At 44.9% G+C, this 23,300-nt stretch overlaps 2 protein-coding genes across 12 annotated transcripts in view; both read left to right on the top strand.

The window, feature by feature from the left end:
- The first annotated feature begins 618 nt into the window (after nucleotides 1–618).
- IBA57 (iron-sulfur cluster assembly factor IBA57) lies at nucleotides 619–6,774 on the top strand. Of its 4 annotated transcripts, none has more exons than XM_065832552.2 (4): nucleotides 625–730; nucleotides 872–1,002; nucleotides 3,076–3,422; nucleotides 4,603–6,774. In XM_065832552.2, exons 1-4 carry the CDS (start codon nucleotides 725–727, stop codon nucleotides 4,992–4,994), a joined length of 876 nt encoding a protein of 291 aa, XP_065688624.1. In that variant the 5' UTR covers nucleotides 625–724; the 3' UTR covers nucleotides 4,995–6,774. The 4 variants fall into 4 exon arrangements, with proteins under 4 accessions (XP_065688625.1, XP_065688622.1, XP_065688624.1 ...); XM_065832551.2 differs by having other exon boundaries at nucleotides 626–748; XM_065832553.2 differs by having other exon boundaries at nucleotides 619–1,002; nucleotides 3,076–3,411; nucleotides 4,603–4,983.
- A 1,348-nt stretch (nucleotides 6,775–8,122) lies between these two features.
- Nucleotides 8,123–23,300, top strand: part of LOC136098189 (meiosis-specific coiled-coil domain-containing protein MEIOC-like) — a 31,797-nt gene continuing 16,619 nt past the window's right edge. For 2 of the 8 annotated variants that reach the window (XM_071805419.1, XM_071805416.1), the window contains exons 1-4: nucleotides 8,123–8,256; nucleotides 8,996–9,112; nucleotides 11,079–11,827; nucleotides 18,721–18,852. In XM_071805419.1, coding sequence (XP_071661520.1) covers nucleotides 11,750–11,827; nucleotides 18,721–18,852 — 210 coding nt within the window. In that variant the 5' untranslated portion in view covers nucleotides 8,123–8,256; nucleotides 8,996–9,112; nucleotides 11,079–11,749. The other 6 variants (XM_071805420.1, XM_071805421.1, XM_071805417.1 and 3 more) reach the window with 6 other exon arrangements.

Below are 23,300 nucleotides of genomic sequence, written 5' to 3'. Positions count from 1 at the left end.
GATCAAATTCAACTGTTGACCAGGGACAAGAGAATAGCACCTTGAGCTTTTAACATGGGGAGTTTATTTTGCTGCTTGGTAGAAATTCCGGCTGTCGAATGCTGGTGGGTCCTGCAGGAAGTGATGGAGCATTAAAATAGAGTGGAAAACAGGAGCTTTTGGAGCGTTTTGCAGCGCGCCAGCCAAAATCCGAGCAGGTATGTAAACCCTTCCAGGGGATTAAAGGCTCAGCGGGGGAAGGGATGACTAAGGGGGCAGGAATGTTTCGAGGACAAAACCGTTTTGAGGCCGTTTCCTTCGTTTTCCCCCATCGCGGGGGTGATCGTGGGGTGGGAACCCCGGGAACCAGTGGGGTCCAGCCAGGGGAGGGGGGAAGCTGCGGGTGGCCGGGGGCTGCCCGCTGCCCGATCGTTCCCGATCGCTCCCGATCCCGCTCGGGAGCGGGCGGAGCCAGTGGGAGAGGGCGGGGCCATCGGGAGAGGGGGCGGAGCCATTGGGAGAGACGTCAGGGCCATTGGGAGCGGGACAGAACCAGCGGGAGAGTGGGCGGGGCGATCGGGAGAGGGGGCGGAGCCAGCGGGAGAAAGAGGCGGTGCCCACGGGAGCGCCCTCCCCGCCAGTAGGTGGCGCCCTCCCGCAGGCGGACACACACAAGATGGCGGCGGCAGCAGGGAACGGCAGCGACGCCGGGCCGCTGTGACGGCGTTCGGGCCTGCCCGCCGCCATGTTGGTGAGGGCGGGAGCGGCGGTAAGCGGCCTGGCCGGGCTGCGCCGGTTGTGGCGGGGCGGGGGGAGCGGCGCCGCCGCCTGTTTCCCGCTGGGCCGGGCGCTGCTGGGCGTGCGGGGCGCAGACGCCGCCGTGTTCCTGCAGGGGCTGCTCACGAATGACGTCACGCGGCTGGTGGCGGGGGACGCCACCCGAGCCGCGGCCGTGCCCCGAGCGCTCTACGCGCATGCGCTGAGCGTCCAGGGCCGCTGCCTCTATGACCTCATCCTCTACAGGTGAGACCAAGCGGGGGTAGAGGGGGGAGATGGGCGAAACCACTGCGAGGCGGGCGGGGAGGGCGTTGCTATGGGAACGGAGGCGCGAACCCTTGGCGGGCTCCTGCATGCTGGCAGGTCCTTCCAGTCTGTGACCAGGTCTCTAAGGCTTATATTTATAAATCCATGTGCAAAACGGTGTGTATTGTGTATATTTTTCATCGCTAGCTGCAGGCTCTGAGAGTTATCCCAGCAATGAAGAGTAATCATAGAATCATTTTGGTTGGAAAAGACCACAAGTTGGGTCAGTGTGCTAAGTTGAAACATAGAGACATGGTGACAATTTAACTTCTTTAGAGGCTCATTCACCCCAAAATGCCTCCCAAACCCTGGTTTCTCTAGTGTGGCATATTTCCCCAAGGGTGTGTTCATCCCCACACCTAACTTTGCCGATTATAAAGCTTTCTCCACCTGCCTACCATAGACAGCTACTTGTGAACAGTGAATTAACTTATCACTGTCAGTAATTAGTTTATAACTTAAAACCTTCAGAGAAGTGACTGCACTATGCCCAGAAACACCAGCCCCCCTGGAGACTCCATTAGAGCCAGTGTAGAACAGTGCAGGAGATGCTGCTGCTTACAAGAATAGAAACATTTTGGTTGGAAAAGCCCGTCGAGATCATGGAGTCCAACCATAACCCACCCCTGGCACTTCCCCATGTCCCTGAGAACCTCATCTCTGCTTCTTTTAAACCCCTCCAGGGATGGTGACTCCAGCACTGCCCTGGGCAGCCTCTTCCAATGCCCCACAGCCCTTTGGGGAAGAAATTGTTCCCCAGATCCAACCTCAACCTCCCCTGGTGCAACTTGAGGCCGTTTCTTTGTGTCCCTGTCTCCCCTCAGCTCCTGTTCTCCAGCTGAACCCCCCAGGTCCCTCAGCCGCTCCCATCACACTTGTGCTCCAGCCCCTCACCAGCTCCGTTCCCTTCTCTCAACTCACTCCAGCACCTCAAGGTCTCAATGTCATCATCTGAATACTTAAATATTTTTAACACGGCCCTCTATGGGCATATTTGGGCCATGTCCAAACCATGCTGTGGCATAGAATAATTACACCGTATAACCACCTGGTGTGTCAATTGGTGAAAAATTAAGCTGGTCTAAACTGTCAGGTTAATGGTGTGGTGACTAATGTGAGGCACAGCAGAACAAAACTTCTCATCCTAAAAGTCACCTCGCCGTACGCCCAGATCTGTTTCTTTCCCCAGGGAGAGCCGAGGATGCTGTTTGCTATTGGTATTACACTGCAATTTTGGAACTCGATGATACTCTAAAATACTCCTGTTCGCAGTTTGATCCAGCTCCACATAGAGGTGAACCGCATGTTACTCATCGCACTCCAGACTGTTTCCTCTAAAGAGATTTTAGACCTGTACAGTATTGCCATGAATCACATGTTGACCTAAAGAAAATGAGAAGAGCGACAGTAACTCCAAAGCTTGCAGAAAATATTTGACATTCAAACTTGTTTTCATAGGGATCAAAAGATGTGCTGTATTCAAATACAAAGCCTCTTGCCATCAACAACTGTGACCGCTTTAGAATGAACCAGCTCATTGCATGCTGAAGCAACATTGTTGGTCAAGAAACCAGTTTCTGCCATAGCCCTATTTGGAGTTACTTTTGCTTTCCCTGAGAGACTGCAAATAGTAAGATGTAGACATTAACACCTTGTGAATACATTTGATTTTCCATTTAGCTATAACTTTATTCGGCATGACTGTAGATAAGGGTAGCAGCAAACAGAAGGTTTTTAAAGTAATTACCAAGGCCTCATGTTTGTTCTGAAACTGCTTGTTTTATTTTCAGGGAATACCATTTAATTTAATTGTCTTAATTGGCTGAAATGGCTGAAAATTTCAGGTATTTCCCCCAAGGGAGTTGAGTGCTGCTCTTATGCGCTCCAGCAGCCTTCAGTGAAATTCTCCAGATGTCTGGATTCGCACCAGGATGGAGATAAAGCCCTTTGGCTTCCGCTGCTATGGGGCTTTTTGTTGGGTATTTTTGACCTTGTAGGTGTTACTTTTTTTAGGCTTCACGAGAGCCCGGGAGAAGAGCCGCACATCCTGCTGGAGTGTGACGGCGGCGTGCTGGACGCCATACAGAAACATCTGAAACTGTACAAGATCCGGAGGAAAGTAAACATCGCCCCTTGCCTTGACCTCTCTTTGTGGGCTGTCGTCCCCGGGGAGCTGGCTGGAGACATCGCCGCTTCCATCGCTAAATGTGGAGACCAGGCTGTGGTTTTAACTCCTGACCCAAGGACAGAAGTCATGGGCTGGAGGCTGATTACAAAGAAAGGTGCAAATCTATCGGAGATTATCCCCGGGAGTCATATTGGGAATATTCAGGATTACCACACGCACAGGTATAAACAAGGTAAAGCCAAGTCCTGTTTTGCGCTTTGGGTCACTGGGTTTTTGGGAGATATATTTATTTTTGTACTACCACTGTTTCATCTTATTATCAGAGTCCATAAGACAAAGGAATAAATTAGAAAAGCCATTGGTACGTCAGTGTGCTTAACTCGTTAATAAGTGCAGGAATTATTTGCTACTTTGAGGGTAAAAGTAGTTATAATTCCATCTGGTGGCAGAATCAATATTAAGTAGTTTACTGTTACTAAGACTATGGGGTGGTGGATCGGGGACACCAACAGCAAAAGAAAACCCCGATTACTCATTTTCTTAGAGCGAAACTTTGGTGGTTTGAGTCATTTTGATTATTTGGGGCTTACACACAGTCTGTGTGTTTTCCTTGTTGCTAAGGGAGGAAAAGGAAACACCCAGACTTACTTTGCTAAAAATGTACGAGTGGATTTGCAGAGTTAACTCAGAGGCCAAGGGGCGGACGATTGATTGGAGAGGGAACTCGATCCCGGGAGCTGAGCTCTCATTGATTTTAGTGTTTCCACACAGATAGTGGATTAAATTAATTGGCAGCCTGAAGGATAAAGGTCCTCTGCTTATAGTCAGTGACCTGAGTCCATCTGGTTCGGAAAAGCAAGCTGTTAATGGTTCAAACTGGGCTGGACTGGGGTGGTGTGAAACACAAGGGCTCGTACTGCTGTGCCGCTGCAGAAAGCTTAAAAAAAGTACTATCTTTGTGTCATTGGTCACAAAAATAACAACTCCTTTTACAGACATTTGGTGTTTGGGCTTTAACACAGGCAATTGGTCAACTTAATGTTCTTTAGCTCTGAAGAAAATAACTTTTACTGACATTAAAACCTGCTCATGGGGTGTGGGGGAGGATTTTGCCATCGGCGTGACGGGTACGTTGATGCTTTTTTGCCGGAGTCTGCATTGTTCTGGGTGCTCTGAATTTCCAGCGGTACGGTTGTGAGGTGCTGTGACCCTCATGAAATTGGTTTGTAGTGAATAGAATAAGAATAAACATAATTTATGGCTCATGATTTCCTGCAGGCTCAAACCCGAGTGCTGAGAAGTTCGTTATTCCACGCTGCTTCTTAGAGGTTCTCTTGGTTTTATGACTCATAGAGGAGGCATGTTCCAGAAATCTTAAAATACTGGAGAACGTATTGACTGTTTTTCCTTAGGAATTCCCGAAGGTGTGAAGGATCTCCCTCCCGGAGTCGCCCTCCCGCTGGAATCAAACCTCGCCTACATGAACGGCATCAGCTTCACCAAAGGCTGTTACGTGGGACAGGAGCTGACGGCCCGGACCCACCACGTGGGTGTCATTCGCAAACGTTTGCTGCCGGTTCGCTTCGCGTCCCCTCTCCCCGAGGACAACGTTTCCGAGGGTGCCGAGATCTTAACCGAAGCGGGTAAATCCGCTGGCAAGTTCCGGGCTGGAGGAGGGGAATTTGGGATAGCTTTGCTGAGGTTAGCGAATATAAATGAAGCACTTTACCTAAATATAGCGGGTGATAAAGTGAAGCTCACTGCGAGTAAACCCGAGTGGTGGCCAAAAAACGCCGGTAAATAAATGAAGAACCACCACTTGCGCATTTGCCTTATCAATAATATATTTCATGTGGTAAATTTGGAAAGCGACTCTGCCTTCAGCTGTTTGCGGTGGTTGATTTTTTTGGGGTGGGGGTGTTACAGGATTCTTCAAATCAGGACTGAACAGCAGGAACCCAAACCAGCGGCGGGTCGCTGAGGACGGGACGATCACCTCTTATGGCACACAGGGAGGTGCAACCTTTCCTGAGGGTGCCCTGTATTTATTTAGGGGGTGCCTCGTATTTATTTAGGGGGTGCCCCCTGCTGTTGGGTTGGATTTCTGCTGAATTTTCAGCCCAAATCAACCTGTGCTCTGCGTGGGGTGTGGTGTGTGCCCAGAGCGAGCGATGGGAGCTGGAGTTTCCCCGTTGTCTGCACTGAATGTTTATGTTTGGAATAACCATTCTGTGGTATTAAATATATATATGTATGATTTTTTAATGGAGAGCACGCCGCTCTTACCTTGCATAAGATACGTACTCAGGGTAAAGTGTTCACTGCTAATTACTCCTTGCATTGAGCTGCTTGTCGACCTTGCTGATCAAATGGGTGTTTTATCCCACCACTCGAACGGCGAATTGTGTTCAGGAAGAGGAAAATCTCGCACTTCACGTTGCAGACCTGGATTTTAATAAGTCATTCCTGCTGGGAAAGCTCTCAGACATCCCCGTCTCCTTTCTCCACCACTCTTGAGCTCGGTCACATGCACTTCCTTCACCCAAACAACTATTTTGGAGAGGAAAGTGGTGTTTTACAGAAATAAGGTGCGGTGGTGCATGCCCTGGGGTGACTATTGTATCGGTGTACTGGTGCTTGGAGGAATAATCTCTTGGTAGAAAGAGTAGCCCTCTAGTTGCCAACAATTGAGGGATGGTGTTTTGTTTCATTTTGGTTTTGGCATCAACACCTTTGCTCTGCCAGCTTGTAGAAAAATCCTCTGCGCTTTCCCAAAGCCTTTGGGAAGGTTTTTCCTCTCTCCCCTCCTAGTGAAGGGACAGCGTGTCCCCATCTCAGACCTTTACTCCTTGCCCTGGAGAAGCGGTTAATGCCACATGTGCTCTGGGCTTCATCTGCTCTTTGCCAGGGAGGATTTTCACCACATTTGCTTCTTGCTTGTTTCAAGAGCTTTGTACCCCTGGTACCAAAACCCATCCCTGCTGCCCCTGAGCTTTTCTCCATCCACCGTCCCCTGGGGGTTTTCAGAGCAGCATTTCTTTGCTGCATTTTTCTGCCTTTCACTGCCTTTTTACCTTTGTGCTTTTTCTTATTTCCACAGTCAATAACTCTTCTTTGCTTCCCCAAGGCCTCCTCGCCCTGCCGACCTGCAGTTATTTACAGGAGCCCTGTGTAATTTTGTGTTACAATAAAACCATTACATGTGTGTGCAGAAGGACGTGATGAGCTGGTGTAATCCCATCCTTACCAAAAAAAGCCCAAAAAAGCCTCTTGCATGCGTATTTGTAACAAAAACCGTCCGAAGCGCATTCTGCCAAATGTTTCAGTGCCACTGTGAAGGGAATTTGTGAAAAATGCTCGTATTGGTTAAAACTCTATGCTTGCTGTGAAATGAATCTGTGAAATATCACATTAAAAAGTTTATTGTATCAGTAATTTAAATGTGGCGGAGAGCTTTTTGGGATTGCTTGCTGACAAGAAACACGTCTTGCACTGTTCATCACCTCTTCGTCAGGTTTGCGATCGTTCACAAGTTTCTACTGGAACAAAAATAAATGAAACCGCAGTGTTTTGCCCTTCCTGGATCCTCTGAATGTGTCGATGCGGCTTTGCCAAAAGCAGTTGTCCTTTGCCACCCATTGTGCGAAGCCTCCTCAGAATAGTTATATTGTACAGTTGTGTGCACAGCCTGAACAAACATGACATTTTTGTTTGGGGAAGTCCTGAATCTCTTTTTTTTCCTGATGTACACACGTTTCTTATGTCTTTGTAACGTATTTGAATGAAGTAGCGTGACGAGCTTCACCGGCCAAAAAGGGGCGAACAACCACCCGCCTGTTCCTCACACCAGCCAAAGGGCCCAGGTGTCCTTGGTGTCACGTTTAATAGGCGATTTCTGTAGGAAAGAGGAAATGTTGAGAAATAAAACGCCGGCATCAGGCCCACACAAACTGCTCTGCCACCCCAGGCGGGAAACAAGACGCTTTTATGGTGAAGTTCTGTCACGTTTTCGCTTTTATGGTGCGATTCGGTCAGTTTTTTTGTGCTTTCCCCAGAATGGGCCAAATGTGGTGGCTGTGGGGAGCTGTCAGGTAACCCACTCAAGTGCCTGTTTTTGACTAAATACAGGTGGAAAATGAGAGCTCCACTGACTGAGGGGCCGACACCTTTGCAGTCCCCGTTTTTCTGGGTGTTCCTCCATCGCTGCCTCAGTTTCCCCTTTCATAGAATCATAGAATGATAAGAATTGGAAGGGACCTGGAAAGCTCATCCAGTGCAATCCCCCCATGGAGCAGGAACACCCAGCTGAGGTTCCACAGGAAGGTGTCCAGGCGGGTTTGAATGTCTGCAGAGAAGGAGACTCCACAACCTCCCTGGGCAGCCTGGGCCAGGCTCTGACACCCTCACCATGAAGAAGCTTCTTGTCAAATTGAAGTGGAACCTCCTGTGTTCCAGTTTGAACCCATTGTCCTATCATTGGTTGTCACTGAGAAGAACCTGGCTCCATCCTCCTGACATTCACCCTTTCTATATCTGTAAACATGAATGAGGTCACCTCTCAGTCTCCTCTTGTCCAGCTCCAGAGCCCCAGCTCCCTCAGCCTTTCCTCACACGGGAGATGCTCCACTCCCTTCAGCATCTTGGTGGCTGCGCTGGACTCTCTCCAGCAGTTCCCTGTCCTTCTGGAACTGAGGGGCCACAACTGGACACAATATTCCAGGCGCGGTGATGCTGTATCCAACTGGACCCTGCCCCACTGACCACGGCTTCTTTCCTTCAGCCAGTTCACAGCCCCCCTCACTTTCCCTGTCCCCCCTCCCGCTCCACGATGGTTCGTCCCTCCTCCCCCTCTCCTTCCCCCGCAGTGGTTTCTCCCCCAGCAGCCGTTAGCGGAGCGATCGCGCTCCTCGCGTTCGGCTCCCGCCCCGGCCGGAGCGCAGGAGGCAGTGGGGGCGCCCGCGTCCTTCCCGCCCGTTGTAACGGCTCCTCACGGCGGGAGGGGATAAGATGATAAGATGGTGGCTGGGGGTAGAGCCGTTCGGCCTGACGGGGCTTCCCGGGCAGAGGTGAGGCTGCCCGGACGGGGCTGCGGAGCTGAGGGGCTCCGCTCCTGTGAGGGGAGGAACCGGCTTGTGAGGGTCTGTTGGGCTCACTTGGAGGAAGGGGAACCCCTGGTAGAGCAGAACCGTCTAAATAAAGGAGTTATTTCCTAAAGTACAGGGGTATTTTTTGCCTCCGCTTGCCCGTTACATGCGCTGTGAGAGATGTCGGGAGGTAAAGAGCCGGGAGAGGTGCTGACACAGCAAAAATGAGAAAAGCTTCTGCACGGAGAAGTGAAATAAGCAAGTATGTGAACTTGAAATCCCAAGAGGGTGAGACAGGAGTCACTGTTTAAGCTTGCAAAGGGGAATCCACCGAGATGTTTGGTTTCAGGAAAAAAAGTTGCTTTCTTATTTTTTTCCTTTTTTTTAAATATATATTTTCGGTCTCTTTTTCATTCTTTTATTCCCCCCCCCTTTCTCCTTTTATTCCCCCCCTTCTCCTTTTATTCCCCCCCTTCTCCTTTTATTCCCGCCCCCTTCTCCTTTTATTCCCGCCCCCTTCTCCTTTTATTCCCGCCCCCTTCTCCTTTTATTTCCCCCCCCTTCTCCTTTTATTTCCCCCCCCTTCTCCTTTTATTTCACCCCCCCTTCTCCTTTTATTTCACCCCCCTTCCCCCCCCTTTCTCCCACCTCCCCCTTTTCCCACCCCCATTTTCCCCCTCCATTTTTTTTTTCTTTAAGCAATGTTTGATTTAATTTTTAGATTTTTTACGTTTCCTGCCCTACTAAAAAAGCCTCTGAAGTTATCTTGTGTGGTGATGGCTCTGGAAGAACAAGTGCCAATACTTAAATCTACTCTATAAACAGCTGTTCTGCCAAGGTACTAAAACCACTGTGATTTGCTATTTAAAACGTGTCATTGACTGAATTCACGCTGCTTTGGCCAGGTTGACACCAGGATGTTGTCTACGAGCATCTTCACACCGAGTTACCTGAATTTTTGAAGTCCTTGCAGATATTTCCAGCTTTATTAATATTTTGAGTACGTTTGCCTCCTGTTAATGGTAAAACCTTTGAGATCTTCCAGAATACTGCACAGCTGTGAGTCACAAATACAGTTTGTCCTTCACAGCCTGTGGTGCTCCTGCTTTTCCAGCTGGCTCATTTTTCTCCTTGTTTTTCAGGGCAGGGGAATTTGGCAGCTTTGCTCCCCTTGTTCACAACCTTTGCTGCTGAAACCACTTCTGCACAGGCACTGGGGACATTTCGCGTGTTACTTTGAGAGGAGGGTGTAGCTACTGCTACTTTATGGGAATATTGTTGGGAGCAGAGTTTCGGCTGGATGGTAACAATGAGATATGCTGCATTTTTGACACCAAACTCTTCTCTGAACCACTTGCCTGTGTGGTATTTTGCTTTTATATGGATCATGAGCCCTTCAGAAAAGGCCGCCTTGTTTCTCCTGTAACACGCTGTTCTCATGCTAGTGGAAATAATTTATGTCTAAACTTTATTGTGGATTTGTATCTGGATTTTCTCACTTTCTGTCTTACCCAGGCCAAACGAGCGTGAAATTCTGCCCTTGGACTTCATTTGATGCTATTGGTAATTCCCATTACAGCTTTGTGGAGAGAAAGCGGAGGGAGAACAGCAATAATATAAACACGGGCTGACGTTTTAGGGAGGGGTGACCTCGTTTCATATTTACTGTTTTGTCAGAAAAGCTATATGGAATATACATAAAGAATATTTAGGGCGTATTCCATACTGGGTGGCACCCCGCGGTGTATTTTAGCAGCGCTTTCAGTAATAAGTGTAACACTTGTAGCTGTCATAAGAGTTTTCTCATATTCTATAAGATGAATTCTGTTTTATTGTTCAGGGTGAGCAACATATATGTTTAAATTTAGCTCAGCTGACTTAAGGATATACTGGAGGATATCTTGGGCTTTTTTTGAGAGATGTAGTTGGAACGTGTTAGTGCTCTAGTTTCTCTTTTTATAGTCTCAGGACTAATAGTACTTGGCTGATTATGGACTACGCAGCAATTGAACTAAATTGAATTATAGCTACTTTTTATCTTGTTTTCTTCAAAAAGATGGAAATGCCTCTGTTAACCTTCTCCATTGTCTCTGGGTTTCTTTATTGGCTTAAATGATATTTCTTTATTCTTTTTGTCGCGTTAAAAATACGGTGATATGAGGAAAGGATCAGGGTTCATCATCTGAGCTAAGTTGTGGGAAAATAATGACTTTATTAAGGAAAAATGTGCAAATGATGATAAAACGTAACTGTTAAGATATTTGGCTAAAAGTGGGGAGAAGGTAAGTCAGGTACAGCACTTTAGCATGGAAAAAGCTTTTAACTAAAATAACATTTATTTATAATTCTTATTATGGGAAACATAGGGCTTGATTTGCTCACACTGCAAGTGTTTTATAGTTACTGAGCCAGGTGATTCCTTTCAGTGGGTGACAGGAATAAAAGCGGCAGGTGTATTGTTTCCAATGACAATAAAACATGCATTGCAGAGAATGAGGTTTCGGTATCTCCACATGAAAAAAATCAGAGGTACAAGAGACGATGAATTTGTCATAAGAACTCTTGTACTGTTAAATACGATGTTGTTACGCGTATATTATAGCGATTAAAATTTCCTCAGTAGGTCGTGCTTCCCAATTGCAACCTAAGTGATTTTGGAAGTATGTGATCACCTGAGAATGATTGTTTAGGAATTCTTGCGTGGGAAGGAGAAGGTGCAATTCAAAACCTCCCACATGCTTTTCTTCTTTCTCATCTGAGATGCATGTTCTGGCTAAATAACACAGCTAAACTATGTTTTTCAGGCAGTTCCTGGAAGCTTCTGTGTGAAGGAGCCCGTTCCCATCCTGGATTCTGTCCCTTGCAGCGATTGCACAATCGAGGAAAAGACTACAATTCCCATAGTACTTCCACATACTGGTACTCCAGTGACATCAGACCTTACATGGCTGAGACTGGTTGTAAAGCGACAACACCAAAAATGTAAGCTCCGTGTTTCTTTCACTTCTGGAGCGGGGCCTTTGGCAGCGCGAAGTCTTTGCTTCCAGGGGAGGATTTCAGTCGCTGCGGAGATGTTGGAAAGGGCAAGGAAAACACGAGGTGACTTTCAAGGGCGAGCAATTTGTGCTGTTTCTCATGGTGTTGGTGCAGCTCAGTCTGTCTAGGCAGATCTGCGTGGAGTAATTGTTTGATGCCAGCAAGTTTGTCTCCTGGATGCGTTTCCTTGCCCACGGCCCGACATCTGCTTGCTGCTTTTTTGCTGTGTTTGTCCCGCAGCTTCACGGGGCGGAGGAGAGACGCCGTCCATAGCTTGGCAACAGTTTCCGTGTGCGCGTAGTAACGGAGGTGTGTAGCGTGCGTCCCATGGCAGCGATGTTCGGGGAGGTAAACGAAGTGCGGCGTGTGGGCTACGCCACCGGACTTGGGAGCACAGAGATCAATTCTGCTGCTCTGGTGTGTACAACGGGCACGTTTAATGCCTGTGCCGCTTCTTTTCCCCCTGGTGACGGCCTGTGGCGGTGGCAGGGAACAGCTGGTGGTAACATCTGCGCAGGTTTGTCTGGGTGGAAGTTGATTCTTGCAATGGGATGAGGTTTATGTTTGTGGAGTTTGTTCTTCAGGAGAAATGGTGGGTGTCTGGAGTTATACTGATATTTTAGAGAGCTGGAAGGTGATTTCTGCAGTGTGATATTTGCTTCAGTTACTGTAGTTTAAAGTGAGTGTCATGATTTATTCACCTGATAGTGCCCAGCTTTTAAAGTGATCGCGTAATGTGAGTGCCTGGCAAAAACATAATTCTCCAAACACAAACATATCTTTGTGTTGACCACCAGAGTCTTATACCAGGGGCAGTGAGGAGAGACTTACAAAGTGGATGGGAAACTTGGGAATACTTGCTGTCATCCTTTCTCTGAGAAATGTGATAACTTCTCAGGCAGGTAATAGATCCCTTTTCGTTTCTCTTTAGAAACAGTTTAGATCTGTTAAATAACATTGTGACAGTGCTCAAGTCTGCAGTCTTAAAGACATCTGCTTGGTACTTGAATTTTACAAAGTAAAGAGCTGGTCTAGGGGGAAAATTGGCTTAATATCTAATTTGGGTAGTCTAATGAAATTAGCATACACATCTCTATATAATATATAGTGTATACAGATCCTTGTGCAGCTGATTTAGAAAACTCTATTTGGCAACGTATGCTGGTTTGTAACTTCAGAGAGTTTGTTTTAATCCACTCAATTTCAGCCAATTTGTTTGTTTAAAAATATATTGGGAAAGACATTTTGATCAAGTAGAGTTTAAATTGTGCTAGATAGCCTGCGTGTCAAAATTAATCCCGAAAAAACATTTTATAACTTCGGTTGGAATTTTATATTCCTAAGTGAAAAGATTTACTGAGAGTATATTAATACCACTAATCTTGTTTTATGGCAACATGTATTTGAAATGCCATAATGTACAAGTCATGCACTTAATCTACCTGTGGGTTAGTTGACACTAAAATGAGTGGAAGTTCAGTTAAAAACTCTGTACCTATTTGTTTAATACTCCATTGTGTTTCTCTGGTCTACTGGAGTGTGACACATGGTAACAATTGCAAGTGAAGGTGAATATATAGAAGATACTAATTTCCTTTTATTTCCATGGAGCCCGCACTGAACATGAATATGTTATTCAAACACTTAGACCTGTATTTGCTGATTAGATATTTTGAAATTTGTAGGCTGATTAGTAACAGATTCATTAAAGTCTTTCACCGCTGGTGTAAAGCTTTTTCAATTGGGGATTTTTATAGACAAAGAACATCCTCTGAAATTCCAGAGTAAGGGCAAGAGGCTTCAGTCATTTTTGCATATAAAAGTACTTGGAAATAGTAGGACTCTGCAGTATGAAGTACTTGTGGTTTTGGACCACAGTTAGTTTCTAGATCTATAAAAAATCCATCATTAAAGACAATATAAATAACTTTATCTTTAATAATTTCAGTTGCAGTTCAGGGCTTTGTTTCTGAGCTGCCTGGTGGCAAATTATTCCTTTTTTTTTTCCAAATAAATCAAGAATTGCCTTAAGTGGGGAGGTTACAAATTCAAATGTCTGAAATTACTGACTTCAGGAACGTTGAAGTTACGATAATTACACATACACAGCCATAGTTCTTGGTGGGTAAATCTGTATTTCGTGATTTCCCAAGTGCTTACTATGCTTAATGTCTTGTCATTGACACTCTCAGTTTGAATACAAATGTTGCAGAAATATTCTCTGTGTGTTTGTTTGTTTTTTTTTTAGCTGAGGAAGCTCACAGGGGCCGTGGTGAGGGTAACGTTTCCTAAAGGTACAATTGAGAAACAAACTGGAATCTTCCCCAACAGACTTTTTGCCATGTAGCTTTGTAAAGCAGATAGGCATAAATATAAAAGAAGTTTAAACCAGATATATCAGAAAGAGACACGTGGGTCTTTAAACTTAACATGAGTTTTCCAATGTAAGCTGATTCTGGAACCTGTAAACCCTCAGGTGTTGCAGGTAGAAGTTTTTAGGCCTTCCTCATGATGTCTCTACAATATTAATATAATGTTTCATATAATATATTTTCTTTTTTCCTGGAAGATTGGAGCATGTGGAATGCAAACCTGTGACATAGATACTCTTCCATAATGGTATCGGTGTGTGTACACGTGCACACTACGTCTCTCTACAGGTACAATGTGAGTCCACCTGTAGATACTACTATCTGTATGACTCTGAAAAGCAGACATTCAGATTAGGAACGTTCACATTAATCAGTGAGGAATAATTAAAAGTTAAGGTTCATGTTTACTATGGCTTGTGTTTGTTCAGTGCTAGAAGGTTGTGGAAAGTGCGTGTACATATATGTGTGTATGGGGAAAGCATCCCTGTCTTCACCGAGGGACAGGATATATGGGGTGGAAGGCACCAGAATTAGTGGGGTGACCATACACATGCTGAGAGGTCTCACTATTGGTAAGGTTCATTTAAAGTTTCTAGTATTAACTTTAAACAACGTTGTTGGGAAGATGAGTGGACGTGACACTCCTAAGAAGGACCAGGACCACCCTCAGTTTTTCCAGTGGACAATAGAAGTGCTAAAATTGTTCCCAAAATAAGTTATGCAAGTAAAGTTCAAACCTCAACAAAGCAGCGCAAACCCTGTCTGTGTTGTCTTCATCATCTGCTGGGAAAACACAGGCCCAAACATCAAGTTGACTGTCCCAAGTCCCTATGTCTGCTATGAAATCTACTACTTCCACCAGCTTCTCCAATGGGCCAGTTCTTGCATGGACTGATGGAAAATCAGCAGAATCTGGGAGATATCTTCCAGAATCAGTGGGGCTTGTCTTTCATACATGAGCCCAGCGCTGGCCCCAAAACTGTTGTGGGGAAATCTGCGGATAATCAGTTAATGGAAGTGGCATTTCAAGGGGAAAATCCTAGCACTTTGGTTTCACGGTGTGCTGAAATCATTCCCTCAGGAACTGAACAACCTCTGTTTCCTAAGGCTTATGAGCTGGATAAATGGACTAGCCCTCAAATGCTTAGTGCTGTTCTTAAGTCTGGGACTGCTGTTGAGGGTGGTATTTTAGCTTTGTAAGTCGCATCGTGAAGGTGCTTTACTGTTTCTTTCAAGAGACTATGAAAAAGGGCATCCTCTGGCCTCTCCTATGAAGGATTTGCTAGAACAGAGGTACCAGAGAGGCCTAGATAGCTGGGGTTTTTTTGACCTGAGAGCTGCAATTCTATATCACACTAAAGAAATGGAATCTATGTGAAATTTGCAGAAGCAAGATCCCAAAAGGATAATCATTTATGAGAAAACCGCTCCATCAGAGTGATTCCAAAGAATGTTTATGGATATGGTGATAGGCGCTTTATATATATAAATATATAGGAGATACATATATTGGAGGATTGCTTTTTTCGGGATATTGAATGGTTATGTTGCTGAGGAGTCATATCATTCCTTCAGTGAGCTTTGAACTACCCATCAAATCCAGTGAAACTGAGGGAGAAGAGGATGGATGTCTTGGCGATACTGAATTTCTGTAAATGCCATGGAAGCTGACAGCCCTGCAGAGGAGAGATCCGGATGAGCATCCTTGCAGGGAGAAAGGTGTCTGCGTGATTTTAAGGGATTGTTACAGTGGCTGCATTAGGGTGAGTAGGGAGGGACTGGGGAGAGCCAGAGGACACACTGGGGGAACTGATGCTGTTTTGATGAGCTTGGGATGGGGCATGAACGTGTAGTAGCCAGTTATCAGTTTTTGCCCCTGATTGAACAACTTGTTTCCTTCCTTGTGGCTCTGGTCATTCATCTTTTTGCTCAAAGTTCTTCTGGAACAATGTCAGAAGAAAAGAAACTTCAAACTCTTTACAAATTCAGGGCATTATATTGAAGTACACAACCGGAACCATGTTGTTTTCATTTTATTTACCAATTTGATGCAATGCAAGCTGTCAGTGCTGCTTTACTTCAAGCATTGCCTTCTATTACACCAAAGCTCTAATGTTGCACCCTCATATCTTGAAAATATCCCAAAAGACCTTTCTAGGAATGAATTATTCACCAGTAGTGCAATAAGCATCTGTTTGCTTCAACTCCTAAAAGCTAAGTGACAGCTACAGAAATTTACCATTGAAAATCCATTTAACTGAAAGAGCATCGGCTGGAGCACAGCGGTAGCATTCACCTCAGTTTTTAACAGCTCTGTACATTTTAAGCTTTGTTTGGACTTGTGGTTGCGAAGCCAAACGCAGCACCTACAATTCCTTGAAAGTTTCGTATGATTTGAAGTAGTTCCTATATTGAGATATAAATGGTTTGTTGTTTGGGCTTTCAGATGTCAATTAATGCTTTGTGAAGTTGCGAATCGTTACATTGTGCCACAGAAGTTGTGATTAGCCAAATCATTAATGGGTTTCATTAATTCTACTTTGACAGAACAGCTAATAAATCACAAATAGTTAAAAGATGAGTAAAGGCTAGTGGCTCAGACATGTATTGACTGGACAAATCATCGTGAGTAGCATAAAGATATTACTACACACAGCACCTTGGAGCAGTTGTGTGAACCTGAGTCATTTCATTGCAGAGTCCCCTGTCTTAGATTAAATGCAAGAAGCCTCATCTTCCCATCTGTGCGGGTGATGGAGTTTTCTGTAGCGTCAAGTATTGTGCTGCTGCAGTTCTTCCCTTGCAGAACAGCTGGTGTGTTGTACTTGCACTGAAGAACAACAGGTGCAAGAGCAGCAAGCCCAACACCTCCCAGCAGTACTGACGTATCTACATAGACATTTCACTGAGCTGTTCTGCAACCCATTCCTGGCTGTGGACTTTCTGAGCATGGTGATGAAAATGCTGTAGGAAACCCAATAAAATTGACTATCAGAAATGAGTTAATTAATTCATCTTAGCTGGTTTCCAGAAGGCCCTTGGAAAAGAGAAGATCAGGGACTTAACTATGGGTTGAACAAATCATTGTAGCAGACTTCAGATTGGAGATCAGGTTGGTTAAATGCTTAGTTCTGCCTCTCATCGTGTCAGAGTAGGTCACCCTAATATAGTCTGACATCATCTTATTACTTTAGGAGAAAAGCAGGTACTATGTTGTGTTTTAAGAATTTATCGTCATGTGACTGTTGCACACTTTATCTTGATTTATCTTAATTGTAAAAGTGGCCTTTCCCCCATTCATTGCTTCCATCAATTAAAGCTTTCTGACAGTGAAGATGAAAACTTACATTTGTGTCCTGTGCAGAGTTTTGCCATGTCATGTAATGCAAGCAGCTGAAGCTGGAGAAATAACACAGGTGCAAAGTGTCTGTAGTCAGTGATGACCTGATAATCTGCTTTTCAATAGGGGAAGTGTAGGAGGTTTTCCTCCAATGTGTAAATAGATGGGCAGGGAAGGATTTCAGAATTGATATGATATGGTTTGAGTGCTCTTGGGAAGGTGCTTTTGTCACACCTGCTTTTGAATAGCAACGTGTGGCAGGAGCCCACGTTGCCTTTGACACAAGTTACGAGTCTGCAGACGGAGCAGAGCCCTGAAATGGTGCAGGATCGCGGGGTGAGCTGGTGGGGTAGATGTGGAGCTGTGCGATGTATCAGGATGAAGAGTCTTATCACGCAACACACGTCTGTCTGCATGATCCTAAGTGCAACACGGTGCTGCTGGCTGATCCGTTCTGTGATCCGCTGGACTGTGAACTGGCTGAAGGGAAGAAGCCAGAGAGTCGTGGTCAATGGGGCAGAGTCCAGTTGGAGGCCTGGATCTAGTGGAGTGCCTCAGGGGTAGGTACTAGGACCAGTCCTATTTAATATATTCATCAGTGACTTAGATGAGGGAATAGAGTGACTGTCAGCAAGTTTGCTGATGACACCAAGCTGGGAGGAGTGGCTGACACTGGAAGCTGTGCTGTCATCCAGAGACCTGGACAGGCTGGAGAGCTGGGCAGGGAAAAAAACCAATGAAATAGAAAAAGGGCAAGTGTAGAGTCTTGAATCTGGGCAGGAACAACCCCAGGTTCCAGTGTAAGTTGGGGAATGACCTATTAGAGAGCAGCGTAGGGGAAATGGGCCTGGGGGTCCTGGGGACAGCAGGGTGACCATGAGCCAGCACTGGGCCCTTGTGGCCAGGAAGGCCAATGGTACCTGGGGTGGGTTAGAAGGGGGTGGTCAGTAGGTCAGAGAGGTTCTCCTGCCCCTCTGCTCTGCCCTGGGGAGACCACACCTGGAATCTTGTGTCCAGTTGTGGCCCCTCAGTTCCAGAAGGACAGGGAACTGCTGCAGAGAGTCCAGCGCAGCCACCAAGATGCTGAAGGGAGTGGAGCATCTCCCGTGTGAGGAAAGGCTGAGGGAGCTGGGGCTCTGGAGCTGGAGAAGAGGAGACTGAGGGGTGACCTCATTGATGTTTACAGATATAGAAAGGGTGAGTGTCAGGAGGATGGAGCCAGGCTCTTCTCGGTGACAACCAATGATAGGACAAGGGGTAATGGGTTCAAACTGGAACACAGGAGGTTCTACTTAAATTTGAGAAGAAACTTGTTCATGGTGAGGGTGTCAGAGCCTGGCCCAGGCTGCCCAGGGAGGTTGTGGAGTCTCCTTCTCTGCAGACATTCAAACCCGCCTGGACACCTTCCTGTGGAACCTCAGCTGGGTGTTCCTGCTCCATGGGGGGATTGCACTGGATGAGCTTTCCAGGTCCCTTCCAACCCCTGACATTCTGGAATTCTGTGAACATCATCATTGTTCTGTGAATGTGTAAAACGTAGGTGGTAACTGCAGGAGATGTGGGTGTTGTGATGCGGAAAGGTGGTGAGAGGAGCGAGGAGGGGTAGCTAGAAATGAGTTTCATGCACAATGAGTAGAGCTTTGACGGACATAGTAATTATTGCTTTTTCTTTCTTTCTTTTTAATTGCTTTTAAATAGGCCAAATCCGTCCTTAAGGATGTAAATTCCTGCTTGCACGACAATGCTGGGTGCTTCAGAGAAGAGAACTCGTGTACTGATGACAAGGACATGGTCAAACAAAGTGCCCCCCCTGGTTATTACAAGTCACAGGTGAGTCCAAAAAGCGACTTTGCTTAGGTAAACAGAAATAAATACTTGTATGATATGTTGCTTTTTTAAACTGAATGTATTGAATAACCACATAATGAAAAAAAACCACCAACCCTCAATAGCTGCATTTTAGATGGAGCAGCTTTCAATATTTGTGTCAGTAAAGGAGATTAATCCTCAAATCATGGAAGTCAGCGGTTCCTCACGCTCACAACTTCTGGAAGTTACTGTGGACAAAAGCAAAACATCTCTGATTATATGAAATAGATGTATTTAGATGCTAGTGTTGAAAATAAACCAGAGAAATGGCCCAGTAGCCAATGAGTGTTCTTAACTGGGGCATTGAACAAACATCTCGTGAATGTACTTTTCCTGCCCTGCCTTAGGTGGTGCTTTTTTAGATGGTTTTGACCCAGCTGTCAGAGTGGTGTGGTAGACTTGATCCCTTTTTCTCCGAAAAAAGAAGTTTCATAGTTCTTTGACTTCTGAAAAGCAACATTTGCCTTTGCTGCTGCAACAAGCCTTATAGATAACATGAAGTAGAGATTTAGAAGGAAGCCGTCAGTAATCTGCCATTTTTTTGGTTTTACCGCAGATAATAAGCAATATCTGAATAACTGGCCTATTTTCTCCCCTGGTTTTAGTTTTTGACGTATCCCTGGCACCTCTTTACTTTTACTGGTTCATTTCCCACATAACCCAAGAAGGCAATTTATACAATTCTGATTATTAATATTTATTTTTTAACCCACTAGTTTCAGAGAATTAACAGCAGCGCATCCCGAATGGATGAACCAGTTTCAGTGTGCTATAGATTAATGTGTCTGTAGGTAGGACTTCTAAGAAGTCTGAAGTAAAATAAACCCTTAAACCAGTGCTTTTTCTTATGTCCACTTCACAAGAAGAACAAGAAATAAACAGGAAATGTTCATCCTACCAAGAAATCAAAGAAGAATACACTCAATATATTACTGTTGTTAAGATAGATGCTTATAAAAAGCATCTGCAAGCAATGCTCTGTGGCAGTGAGTTCTTGCTGGTTTATAACCCGCTATAAAAAAGACCTTTTCTTAATTTAGCTGAAATGCTTTTTGGAAAATCAAGAACTTCCCGTCAGATGGGACTTCATGTCAATCAAAGTAATTTCTTCTAATTGTGTTATGAACCAAATATTTAGCTCTGATAATTTTTTAGCTTATAAGATACCCTTTCAAAGGTTATAGTCTGATATAAGCTGTAGACTGTTCTCACCTCTGAACAGGAGAGAGATGCCCTGTTCAGTGACATAACGTCACTGTTAATGTTTCATACAATCGGCATGATGTAATGTGAAAATCCCTAAAATCCTTCCAGTCTGAGCTTTGCTACTATTTACTTTCATATATATTTATAATTGAGTTGTTCCCATTATACTGACGAAGTTCCACTCATTTATTTCTCCTTAAATAAACTCTGGAAGAGCTTCTAAATACAAAGAACTTGCGTGAGGCTTTTGGAAATAGCGAAATGTTTTTGGGAAACGCTTCAATTTGCTGCCTCCTCAGTTGTGAGAAGCTTCTTGCAGAAGTTCAAACCCCTCTGCGTGCATTTGAAGAGACAATGTGACCTAAACACAGCGTTAGATGTGAGTTGTTAGTAGTTCATACCTAAGCACTGATGAGTGTTTCTCCATTATTTTGTAGTTCTGTGTAACTGTGATAGGTATAATGACATCTTCCAGTGTTCTGAAGGGCTGAGTATCCAGGGTACGTGAAGTTCCTCCTCCTTTACTACTCTTTAGTCACATTGTCCTGCACAACTCACATTAGCAGTGATTAATGGCTCTGAAAATAAAAGATAAATCCATTAGCTACAGATCCTATTTTTAGCCTGTGCAAAAGTATTTTATATTCTAGCCAAGTAGCATCATTTATCTCCATTGCTTCCCACTAGACTAACCAGGGCTTGGCTATTGGCTTGTGCTTGTAAATGCTGCTAAATTGTTGCTAAAATTGTGGCCTTGGCCAGCTATTTCTTTCCTAAATGATACTTGTGTGTGGTTCAGGGCTCATTTGTGGCAGATAATTTGGATACCACCCTCCTCCTTTCCTGCAGGGTAAGAATTCACCTGTATCACACAAGTGCTGTCGTACCAGTGCCAGAAAGTTGTTGGTGTCTGTTATTTAATGACATAAGTATCGACAGTGCCTTTGTATGGAATGTTCCAGAGTGTGTCCAGCCTCTGCGGGGTTTTAGAACCTCTAATTCCATTATTTAATAGGTTTTGATGGGTAAGACGAGTTCATAGGAAATAATAAACCCTCAGTGTAAACTTTTTTAAATTAAAACCAAATCACTAAGGGTTGTTCTGCTCTGCTTGTGGTAGAAGCACGCTTGGCCAGGTAACATTTCTTTATTGCTTTTACAAACAAGGTGTTAGTCTGTGACAACATTCACTAAACCCAATTCTGGCCGAGGATTTGTAGCAAGCAAGATTTTACCTTTCTACTTTTGAGAAGAGAATCACAGAGTCACAGAATGCCAGGGATTGGAAGGGACCTGGAAAGCTCATCCAGTGCAATCCCCCCATGGAGCAGGAACACCCAGCTGAGGTTCCACAGGAAGGTGTCCAGGCGGGTTTGAATGTCTGCACAGAAGGAGACTCCACAACCTCCCTGGGCAGCCTGGGCCAGGCTCTGACACCCTCACCATGAAGAAGTTTCTTCTCAAATTTAAGTGGAACCTCTTGTGTTCCAGTTTGTACCCATTACCCCTTGTCCTATCACTGGTTGTCACCGAGAAGAGCCTGGCTCCATCCTCCTGACACTCACCCTTTCTATATCTGTAAACATGAATGAGGTCACCCCTCAGTCTCCTCCAGCTCCAGAGCCCCAGCTCCCTCAGCCTTTCCTCACACGGGAGATGCTCCACTCCCTTCAGCATCTTTGTTGCCCTGCACTGGACTCTCTCCAGCAGTTCCCTGTCCTTCTGGAACTGAGGGCCCACAACTGGACACAATATTCCAGGTGTGGTCTCCCCAGGGCAGAGCAGAGGGGCAGAAGGGGAGAGAGAGAAAAAATAACTTATCATTGTCTCTTTTAAAAGGCTGAGACTTGAGATAGTGAAATGATCGATATTGAAGTTTTGTTCTTTCAGTTTAGTTAGTTATAAATAACTTTTTAAAAACTCTAGCCATAAAAACTTTCTAAAGTGGCTCCAGACAGGCCGAATGCATATGGTTGTGTTTAGACAGTGTGTATTTCCCTTAAACCGTCTGGTTTCTATTGGCTGGTTCAGGGGTTTGGATGAATTTCTCTTAAGAATAAGCAGCAGTCTCCCAGAGCTGGCAATGTGGTTCCTAGTGGCAATGCAATTTTTCTCTCAGAAGCGATAAAACGAGAGTTTAATAGATCAATTTAAATGTTTTTTTTAAGTAGAGGACCCCAGTCATCACTGTAGCACCATTTACTCCTTTCACATTGTGTTTTTTAGCCTTTTCAGGAATTTAATAACTACATGGTTGAGGTCTTTCTGCAATTATTCAATACAGATTTAGCAAATGGTTTGATTTGTTGGATTCCGGGCTAGTTTGACCATCCTGATGAAAGAGCTTTTTTAGCTGGCTTGTTGTACCTATTTCAGCTGTATTTACGATGACAGAAGTTAATTTTATCCTCATAGTCCTAAAAGAATTCCTGCTCTCCATCCTCAGCTGCCAGGTATCCAGAATTCAGTACTTTATGGTCTCAGAGTAAGTTAAATATGCTTTGTTCTGCAGTACATCCAGAACTCTTCTGCTGCCAGGTTATACACACAGAACATCCACATTTATTCAAACCCTTGATTATTAACACCCAACTGAAGCTGGGGATTATCAACCAACCTCCAGGTTGTCTCGCAGCCTCAGAAATGATCTTAATTATGTGCAAATATATTGCAACTTCTAGTCATTTAATCCGTCATTTCTTTCCACTCTGCCAGCCGTCACTGTCTGTATATTAACAGGCAGTGTGGTGGCAAATCAACGTGCTCTTTGGGCGCTGAAGATAAAATACATTAGTGTTTGTGAGCAAGCCCTTTATATTTTTCCCCCTCCCAAAAAAGTTAATTTTTGAGTTGGCCTACTGACCTTATTTTTTAAACTGATGTAGTGCTGGTTTAATTTCTTCATTAAGAAGTGCCTCTAGAATTGGGTGGGAACAGATGCTGCTAAATGTTCTCCTCAGGACAATACCTTTCATTACTGGCCTCTTGCAGCCACTGATACATCTTGGCTTTGGAAGGAGGTTGGATTTTCATTGTTATGTTTATTTTGGGTTGGTTTTGTGTGTGTTTTTTTGTTGGTTGGTGATTTGTGCGGTTTTCTTTCTTTGTGGTTGTTTGTTTGTTTTAAGTCTCCCAAATGTTACTTTCAGAACCACAACTACTCCGTCTTGCCTGGCTGTCTTTACTTAGAGAGCTGAACTCGC

The sequence above is a fragment of the Patagioenas fasciata genome, chromosome 2 (genome assembly GCF_037038585.1).
Source record: "Patagioenas fasciata isolate bPatFas1 chromosome 2, bPatFas1.hap1, whole genome shotgun sequence".
NCBI lineage: Eukaryota > Metazoa > Chordata > Aves > Columbiformes > Columbidae > Patagioenas > Patagioenas fasciata.
This window is presented reverse-complemented; position numbering and strand designations above follow the sequence as displayed.

Coding starts and splice junctions, on each gene's coding strand:
- IBA57 (XM_065832550.2), top strand. CDS start 725: ATGTTGGTGAGGGCGGGAGCGGCGGTAAGCGGCCTGGCCGGGCTGCGC. Junction 1,003..3,075: donor TATGACCTCATCCTCTACAG/GTGAGACCAAGC, acceptor TACTTTTTTTAG/GCTTCACGAGAGCCCGGGAG. Junction 3,423..4,602: donor CACGCACAGGTATAAACAAG/GTAAAGCCAAGT, acceptor GTTTTTCCTTAG/GAATTCCCGAAGGTGTGAAG.